Genomic DNA, 10,894 nt, shown 5'->3' on the forward strand with positions numbered 1-10,894 from the left:
TTTTTTTTTTTTTTTTTTTTTTTTTTTTTTTTTTTTTTTTTTTTTTTTTTTTTTTTTTTTTTTTTTTTTTTTTTTTTTTTTTTTTTTTTTTTGTCTAATTTCAGGATGGCAAAATAGATCATATTTGCCAACTGCACTATAAAAAATTTCGGAAACTAATTTCGACTCGACAAAAATCTCAGAGAACTTCTTTTAATATCATGTCCCCGATCAATTTTGAAACATTTCTTTAATTTTCAAAAGTGGAAAACCGAATCGCTGATTCAGTTTCAGAGTGTAGCGGCGTAGCTACCACTACAACTAATAAATTTCAATTTATTAGTTTATAAGACATGTTAACTCGGTTCTAACAGGAGTTGCCTTTTCTTAAATTACGGTTGACATCGTCAGTAGCCTAGCCCCAGATGGGTGAATCAGTGAGCAGTTGACTAGCTGTTTGTCACTGCGACATTGTCCTCTCCACGCTGTTGCTACTTAGTCTCGATCACACATAACTTGCTACACAAGAGCGACCACGCCCACAACCGTGATCCTGATATAACTCTCACGACCAGCACTTGAAACACGATGATCTAAATACAGCTCTACCGGCCTCTCGCAAAACAGCAATGAATCAACTTGTGGTATCCATTCATCGAATTCTATCACAGATAAAATTCTGGTGGGGGAGTAATGTAGCGTAGTCACCACTACAATTTTTAAATTCCAATTCACTAGTATATAAGACATGTTAACTCGAATCTATCTTGAGATACCATTTGATAGATGACGTTGTTAGTAGCTTAGCCCCACAAGAGGTTTCCGAAATATTAAAATACGTTTTTGAAAACTGCATGCATCGTCGCTGCCCCATCTTTTCAGACACGTTTCGGAATTTCTTTGAACTAAGTTCATATGATCGATAAATTAAAACATCATTAAATTAAAACATATCAGGTGATCAGATCGATAAATTAAAACATATCAGGTGATCAGATCGATAAATTTAAACATATCAGGTGATCAGATCGATAAATTAAAACATATCAGGTGATCAGATCGATAAATTAAAACATATCAGGTGATGTTGTAAATAATGAGTAACAATCTTAATGTATGGGGTTAGTAAAAAAACAGAAAGTTGTGTGCTTTCATAAATTTTAAAAGGTTAGGTATTTATTTAAATAGTTCTGAAATATCAGTATTATTATAAGGCGGTATAAATTGCACCCATACAAAAAATATTAAATTCTTACCCTGTTCTTTGCAGACACAAGTTGGACATGGTTGAGCATTATAATCTGCTTCGCACCCTAATTCACACTTAGGAGGAGAACACTGAACTAATAAAATATAATAAAAGATATTACTAGAATTGTATCAGTGTTAGAGTAAATTCAGATTCAAGCTTTTAAAGCATTACTAAGAAGGAACAATATTTTATTTATTTAACTTAAACTTACTTGGTGCAGTTCCGCAAACACAACTTGGGCAAGGTTTGCTATTGTAGTCAATATGACAGCCTGATTCGCATTTTGGAGGTGAGCACAGAACAGGTGGAAGAACTGAAATAAATTCACTTTAGAAGAAAGTTTGTAAAGTACATAAAATTATTTTTTGCAACCTTAGAAGCAGTTTATTCTGATTTGCAAATATCTACACAATATTTTTTTCTTGTTTTACCTGTTTTTTCTTGTTTGTTATGACCATGATTTATTTAACGAGCTTCCGTCTCTGTCTGTTTGTCTGAATGGGGCAAATCTTGAGTTTAAAATGCCGAATATTTTGCGATTATCAATGGAGCACAGATTTCAAATGGAATTCTGCTTCAAAGGGTAAAACTATTTTTTATCGTTCCTTGATAACAACAAGCGTAATATTTCATTCTTTTATCTTCAAATAGAATTAAATTAATAAATTAATTTAGGCAACTTTTAGATATAATTAAATCAAATTCAAAACTTAAGAAAAAAATAATTATAGAAAAGTACTTTTATTGAATGTACTGAAAAAGAGGAAAAATAAACTAAATTTTTGTGACATCTAAAGATGTGAAACTCTTGCCCGGGCTACACTTGCATGGTTTTATCTAAAAAAAATATTTAAACTTATTTTTTCTTTTAAACACTTGATAAACATGTATTTTTTTTTCTATTTTATCATTTAATTTATAAGGTCAGTTCCATAAATGGAACTAGGACAGTTAACCCTTTATTTATCAAATTATTTTTAAAAAAATGCTCCCCATAAAAGATGATTATTTTAATTTTTAAAAACATTTTATTAATATTCAATTATACTTTAATTTTTTTTTATATAATTTTTAACCTTTAAAGTCCAATCAGGATTTGATACACAACTAATGATATTTTGAAGGCAAAAATTATATCAAAAAAACATAAAGAGCATACATGCATTTTTCATTTGTAAATATCAATTAGGAGTATTAAAATGTAAACCACATATATAATGGAATTAATTAATTTTTTTATTATTAAGCTCAGTTGCAATATTTATCTTTGCAAGTATATATTTCTGAATACTGTGTATTCAGAAGTGTTAGGGTCTAATGAATTTAAACCCACATAATGCCTGACAAGCTCAGCTGTTACGCCTTAGACCCTAAATATCCATAAAAAAATAAATAAAATAAATGAAATAACAAAATAAATTAAATAATGAAATATGATAATAGGCATGCATAAGATATTTGTACTATCACTTAGTAGAGAAAGCAAAACTTAGCATAAATATTTTAATAAATGGAACAAAATCACATAAAATAAGTCAGCACTATTCTTGATACAATTTATAAAATATTAAATGCATGAATATAAAACTCGTAGCCCCAAGAAAAAATCAGCAAATAATTTTTTTTCTTCTTAAAGTTAAACATTTAATACTTTGTTATAAAAGTAGTTGAAAATATTAACGAATCAATAAAAAAATATGAAAGATCTTACTGCGAAATCGATAGATATAGAAAGCTGAGAATTTACGAACAAACATTGTTCATAAAATTACCATTTAGAAACGAAATATCAACTGCTAAATAGTCCATATGCCATGTTCAGCTTCGTAAGCTGTGTAAGCTGCCGTGTCAATAAATAATAATATTTTGAAAGTTATATTACAGGGACAGAAAAGTCCCAGTAGAATATTTTGTTCCGTTTCAATGCTGTATATTGCAAATATTATTAGTATATTAGTACATTATTTTATATTATCAGTGTATGTATTATATCATTAGTGTATTATTATATATATTAGTTAATATATTGTATGGAAATATTATTAGTGGGACTTAAAAGTTCACTCGGTGCATAGAGGGTTCAGAAATGTGGTTTATAAACACTTTTTCAAATGTTATTTAGACTCAACTTACTTGGTGCTGTTCCACAAATACAACTGGGACAAGGTTTAGTGTTATAGTCAATATGACAACCAGACTCGCACTTTGGAGGTGAACAAAGAACAGTAGGCTTATCTGAAATAATTTATTAGCAAAGGATTTTTTCGTTAGTCTGTTTTATTCATAAATAAATTAAATATACTATAATTGTGAGGAAATTTGAATATCTGTCTGGGCCCAGACTAGCAAAATCACCAAAATTTGATTTGAGGCTTTTGGAAATATAGAGAGGCAATTAAAAAATAATTATTATTTATTGAACCATATAGAGTGCATTTAAGAACTTATCTCTTCCAGACAAACGCCAATCTCGTTCTCTGTTTTAAATTTTTTTTTATATCAAAATAAAAAAATAATTTACACGTGACGTTCATGATACTGCATTCATTATTTTTCTTACTTTTGTTAGCCATGCTTTATAAAAATTCCTGACAATAATCATACGAAAACTAATTCCAACGTGATACATAGAATGTCCTATAAATATTAGTACAAACTTTAAGGCTCATCATAAAGATGCAGTGCACACATGACGAAAACTGTCAGTTAATGCCCACGCTTCCTTATTGTGAACACACTATCGCGTGTCTTGAAATCTGTACATTTTTCTTAAATATTTTAATTTCATGCTAATTTTTTTTTAATAATTATAATCAAAAATGATATTCAAATAGTTTCACAAATAGCTGTTTTTCAATAATTTAATGATATGGTGAATTTGTCAAGTTAGTCACCTAACCATTTAGTTACAATCCCGGTCATGGGAGCTAACCCGCATTTTCGTTACATGAAGAGGAAGACCAGGAGAACCTCCCACCGTTAGGCTGATGACAAGGGGGCTCTAACCCATGATCCGTCTACCACTGAGGATATTTCACGTCAGCACTGTGGTCGGTGCGAGCCGGATGCGGAATTTGTATCGACTGGGATTCGAACTCGGTTCGCCTCATTGGAAGGCAACCGCTCTATCTCCTGAGCCATCGCGGCTCTGCGCCACTTCTTCGGAAAAAGACTTTCTGATCGTACTGCTCTGAGATGACAGTGTTTTCATGCTCCGGCTAAACGAAAATTAAAATTTTCGTGATCAGCCATAGAGTATTCCACCCCCCTCCAGCAAAATGAGGGCATAAGAAGAAACAGTATAACCACTAGAGAAGAACAATGAATGAATTTCACAAGAAACGTAAATAATAATAATTATCAAATGTTACTTGACATACCATGATTAAAACAGAAGTTATAAAATGCGATTTTTCAAACCAATATAAAAACATTCACAATTTCAAAAACAAAATTACAATGATAACTTAACTGGTTATAAACGTTTCGAATTTTTTCGAAATCTCACATGTCTGCCAGGTCTTGCTTACAGAGTCTTTTGCTTCCGTTGGTATAACAGTTTTTATACTTTTCTGTTTTTTTTCTGTTCTCTTTTGATTACTTTATGTCATTGGTTCTCAACGGGGGCGATACCGCCCCCCTGGGGGCGTTGGGAATATGCTGAGGGGCGGTGAACTTGTTTTGGGCAGTAAGGGGGCGTTGGGTATGTTTTGGGCGGTAGGGGGCGATGAGCATGTTTTGTCATTCAAATTTAAAACTTAGAAATAAAATTATTAAATTAAGATTTATTTAATAAATAAAATTAATCTAAAATTAATATTAAAGAGAAAAAAATTAAATTACNGACCAAAGCTGAGATGGGCCGACTGCGTGGAAAGAGACTTTTCAGTCTTAAAAGTCTCAAACTGGAAGACAACTGCCAGGCAGAGACAGGCCTGGAGGAAGTTGATTGAGAAGGCCAGGGCCCACCCGGGGCTGTCGTGCCATTGAGGAAGGAAGGAATTAAGTAATGATTTTGCAGTTATGTTTAAGTTGTATCAGGAAATAAATACGATTTCCTAAAAAATATTCCGTGATCTTATCTAGGGTTAAATGGCTTTATTTTCAGTTGCTTTCAATTTTCCTTACTGTTTTGCTTTAAATTTTTTTTTAATTTTAAATAAAACTATTTCTTTTATTGTTAATGTATATTGCAACCTCTTTATTAAAATCAAAGGCTTATTAAATTTATATTCATTCATAAAACTATTATAATTAGAAAATAAATCTGTACTTAATACTTAAAACAAAATTTTACTGTTAATTTAAAAATTATTTAAAATTTCTTATTGTGAAATAGAAACATAAAATTTGATAGCTCTGTTTTTTTAAAATACATCAGTTGAAATGATTACAAATGTAAATAACTTTAGTAACCATCTATTCGGTTTTGCTTTATTATTAGGCCAAACCAAATATACAGCCTTTGTGCCAGATAACAAATATTCGTTGCATAACTAATTTTTTTAAGTTTAATTTTTTAAAGCATGCTCTAACTTGAGGTCATTTTAAGAATGAATGTATACAGTAGAGTTGAAACTCCGGAAATTTACTATTAATTTTTTTTGTAGTTATTTGAATTGCTGCTACACTTAATTATGCTAAGAAACTTACTAGAACATCAGAATAGAAATAAAAAAATTAAGAAAATAAATAGTGATTAAATTTGACAAGAAATTAAAATTTATGAAATATTACCTTATTTTACTTCCTCAGAAGCCGCTTGTAAGAAAATGTAAATTTGAAAAACTTTTTGTATTTATCGGGACAAATAAGCTAATAATATTTAAAAAATTATGCTGAATAAAAAGTTTATATTACATAAAATACATACTAATGATAGTTCATTTTGAAAAATCGGTCAGAAAATTTAAAATTATTTATAAAGATATTCAATAAATAACTAGTATGTGAAGTGAGAATTGTGAAAATTGAATCATTAAAATAATTTTGGAAAGACGCAATAAACATTTACTATTTAAAAATCAGGATGTTGTTAAAATATAACTTTACATATTTCAGTTTCTATACTATAAAAAATTAAGGAATTCAGTAAGGAAGCAAATAAATAATGATCAAATTAATTACTTAACAAAATCAATCTGTCTAGGTTAGAAAATAAAAATTATAAAAACAACGCTAGCAAATTTTTTATTAGGGTGTATTGTTAGAGAAATGGAGAGGAAACTTAACTCAGAGTTAGTGTAGTAACTCAGTTAACTAACTAACTTTTGTAGTGCAGTAGAGTAGAGTAACTGCAGTAGAGTAACTCAGTTAATAGTGCAGTAGAGTAACTCAGTTAACAAACTAACTTTTAGAAATTCATCTCCCCAAAACAAAGACTAACTATATTCAATATAATTTCACGTGATGCTATGATAGTCAAAATTTACCACAATTAAGCGATTTTCTTCTGTATTCATCATTTTTGACAGGTAGCAAAAAACCTATTAACACAGTACGACATTAAAAATTTATACTAGTATAATTGGGGCTCATTGAAACAGCAAAAGTTACCAAAATACTTGTAATACTTATAGAATCAGCTTAAAATAATCCTTCCTTTAGCAATTTGAAAATTAATTCCGTTTCGTAGGGAATTTAAAAGGTAATTCTTTTTCATTAATTTTCACATTATCAGCTATATGTTCGACTTAAAAGCTTTCAAAATACAAAAAAAAAAACACGTCTGCTAATATAGACACTTCAATTAATTTATTCGCTGGAATTAAATCTGCTTTTCAAAATACTTGACTACTAAATGACTAAATTAAATACACTACTAAATTGACATGGTTCAAGGGAAACAGTTCATTTGAAATACTCACCTTGAATTCCACAAACACAAATGGGACATGGTCTGGCATTATAATCAATTTGACATCCTGTATCACATTTAGGAGGAGAACAATGAATAATTGGAATGTCTGGGGGGAAAAAATGGAAATGACATTTGAATAAATCCCTTATTCAAAGTTAATTATAAATGTTTATGGAGTAGCAAAACTTTTAAAATATAACAAAGATGTCGGAAAATTTATTGCCTTTAACGAGCGATAAACTTTCCAAGAATTTTCCAAAATAAATCCGGAAATCTTTTTCAGATCTGGAAAACTTGATACAGTTGAATATTTAAAAGGCCTTTATTTGGCTAGATACTTCTGCAGTAAAGTATTTGCCAGTCAAAAATATGCAGAACATATATCCTGTCATTAAAAATAAATTATTATTTGGTTTTATTCGTTTCTCAGTAAATAAAAATAATAAATGGAAAATGTAATCTTTTTATTTTATATATAACTACCTATATAATCATATATATCTATATAATCCGGAAAAACATTCCAAAAAAAAGAAAAATAATTATAAAAATCCGGAAAATAAAAGATATAATCTTTTCATCAGCTCACACGATTATATCTGCAAAAAGGAGTGCTTTCTAATATTGTATCAATATAGGCAAAGCAAAATATATTAAAACAATAGTGTGAGGAGCACTCAAAAAATTTACAAAAAAATTTCAAAAATAGCATTAAGTAAAAATATCACGCAAAAACAAAAAATAAAAAAATAAAATGCAAAGAAAAAACAGAATAATACATAAAACGAAATCTATAAAGCAAGCAGCGAATTCAAATGAACTTACATGAGCGGGAAATTTTTACTATACTATTTATATTATTTTATTAAATAATATTTACCCCGAGAAATTAATCTTGCTTCGTAATCATGATGTTTATATTAATTTTTTGTATTTGGATATTATAAAAGAAGAAAATATCTGCTTTGTTGACTTATACAAAGAAATAAATTATTTTAATTTTAATATAAATAAACTAATTACTTGGAATTCTAATGTTTTTAAGAACATCTATTTAAATACCATTTTTAATCAAATGAATGGAATTAAAGGAATATGTAGCAATGTTTACTTACACAAAAAGCAAAGAGACAAACTCTTTCAAAATTTAATAAAAAGCAACGGATACCCACTAAAGTAATTAAATTCTATATAAAATCATTTAGCTAATTGTATATTATTGTAAATAAATCTACTAATAAACTTCTTTGATAATTCATATAATTTTTATTATGTGCAAATCCATTTCGGGTTAATCTGTGGCTAAAATTATATACAAAACAGGCAATTCAGATTTCTTTGTCTTTTCTATTTTATTTTTTTTCTCCTTAAATTAAAGTTAATTTTCTAAAATTATTGATTGTCAACTTCTTTAAATTATCCAGTATAATATTACCTTGCACACATCCATTTTCGGACGCCACCTTGGTAACTAACTAATCAAACGTACTTCAGTACTGCAGTACGAACTCACTTTAATACAAAAGCCCTCTATTTACGCTTTTACCTCGATTTGCGCCTTTGGTTTCATATTTTGCAGTCTGGCTATCTTGGTTCGAAAATATTTTAAATCATTCTTGAAAAATTTCCCGTTCATGTAAATTCATTTGAATTCGCTGCCCGCTTCATAGATTTCGTTTCATGTTTTATTTTATTTTACCTTTATATTTTATTTTCTGTTTTTACCTGATATTTTTACTTATTGTGTTTTATTTTATTTGATGTAATTTTTTTGTAATAAATTTTTTTTGAGTGCCTCTCACAATATAGCATTGATATATTTTGCTTTGGCTACATTGATTCTTTTATTTTCCGGATTTTCATTCATTTTTTTCCCACTTTTTTCCGATTTTTTCTTTTTTTTTCTTTCCAGTTTCTTGTTATTTATATTATTATTTTTCTTTTTTTCCCCTTTTTTCATTGTTCTGTAATTTTTTCAACTTTTGGAAGCATTTTGAACTATATATATATATATATATATATATATATAATAAATAAATAAATACAAGTAAACANATCCAAGGACCTTATATATATATATATATAAGTTCAAAATGAAGATAAAACAAAGGAAAATTACAGACATATGAAGAAAAAAAAAGGGGGGCAGAAAAAAAGTAACAAACAACTGGGAAAGAAAAGGATAAAAAAAATTTTAAAAATCCGGAAAATGAAAGATATAATCTTTTCATCAGCCCACACGATTATATCAGCAAGAAAGAGTGCTTTCTGATATTGTATCAATATAGCCAAAGCAAATTATATTAATACAATAGTTTGAGGAGCACTCAAAAAATTTTTTGACAAAAATTACAGCAAATAAAATCGAACACAGTAAGTAAAAATAACACGTAAAAACAGAAAATAAAATGAAATAAAAAGAAAAAACAGAATAAAACAAAATCTATAAAGTGAGTAGCGAATTTAAATGTACTTACATGAACGGGAAATTTTTCAAGAATGATTTAAAAAATATTTTCGTAACAAGATTGCCGGATTGCAGAATATGAAAACAAAAGCGCAAATTGAGCGTAACTAGGAGTTTTGTTTTAAAGTGCCGCTCTTACTGCATTGCTGAAGTGAGTTTGATTTGTTAGTTATCAAGGATGGGCCCGAAAAGGATGTGTGCAAGGCAATATTATACTGGATAATTTAAAGAAGTTGACCATAAATAATTTTGGAAAATAAATATTTATTTAAGAAAAAAATAGAAAATAGAAAAGAGAAACGTGAATTGCCTGTTTTGCACATAATTTTAACCACGGATTTGCCCGAAATGGATTTGCACATGGAAAAATTATATAAATTAACAAAGAAAAAAAATTTTAGTAGATAATTTTAGCCACGGAATTGCCCGATATGGATTTGCACATGGAAAAATTTTATAAATTAATAAAGAAATTTTTAGTAAATAATTCTAGCCACGGATTGACCCGAAATGGATTTGCACATGGAAAAATTATATGAATTAACAAAGGAATTTTTTTAGTAAAGGAATTTTTTAGTAAATAATTTTGACCACGGATTTGCTCGAAATGGATTTGCACATGGAAAAATTATATAAATTAACAAAGAAATTATTTAGTAAATAATTTTGGCAATGGATTTACCCGAAATGGATTTGCACATGGTAAAGTTATATAAATTAGCAAAGAAAATTTTTAGTAAATATATCCACAAAAATATACGATTAATTCAATGATTTTATATAGAATTTTATTACTTCAATGGGGTATCCATTGCTTATTATCAAATTTTGAAAGAGTTTATCGATTTGTTTTTTGGATAAATAAATATTACTACATATTCTTTTAATTCTATTCATTCCATTAAAAGTGGTGTTTAAATAGATGCTCCCAGAAGCATTAGAATTCCAAGTAACTAGTTTATTTATATTGAAATTAAAATCATTTATTTTATCGTATAAATCAACAAGGCAGATATTTTCATCTTTATAATATCCAAATCCAGAAAATTGAAATTAATATTATCATCATGATTACGAAGCAAGATTAATTCCTCGGGGTAAATATCATTTAATAAAATAGTATAATCTAGAAATTTAAAGATAATTAATTTTTTGTTATTTTTTTCTCTCCCCCCCCTTTTTTTCATATGTCTGTAATTTTCCTTTGTTTTATCTTCATTTTGAACCTATCTAATGAGTTCTGTTTACTTGCAGCTAATGCGCAATAAAGGATACTTATAGCTTTTCCTAATTTTCTTCGTATTTATTTATTTTGCTGTAATATATATATATATAT

The 10,894-nt window shown here is 28.2% G+C and overlaps 1 protein-coding gene across 1 annotated transcript in view; it reads right to left on the reverse strand.

Annotated features, from left to right (window-relative positions):
- Positions 1–10,894, reverse strand: part of LOC107446012 (kielin/chordin-like protein) — a gene marked incomplete in the record, with an annotated part of 171,960 nt that overhangs the window by 47,898 nt on the left and 113,168 nt on the right. Inside the window, 4 exon segments of the mRNA XM_071183690.1 lie at positions 1,236–1,322; positions 1,443–1,544; positions 3,365–3,466; positions 7,099–7,196. Of these exon segments, the coding sequence (XP_071039791.1) occupies positions 1,236–1,322; positions 1,443–1,544; positions 3,365–3,466; positions 7,099–7,196 (389 nt within the window).

This window comes from Parasteatoda tepidariorum, chromosome 7, assembly GCF_043381705.1.
Source record: "Parasteatoda tepidariorum isolate YZ-2023 chromosome 7, CAS_Ptep_4.0, whole genome shotgun sequence".
Taxonomy (NCBI): Eukaryota; Metazoa; Arthropoda; class Arachnida; order Araneae; family Theridiidae; genus Parasteatoda; species Parasteatoda tepidariorum.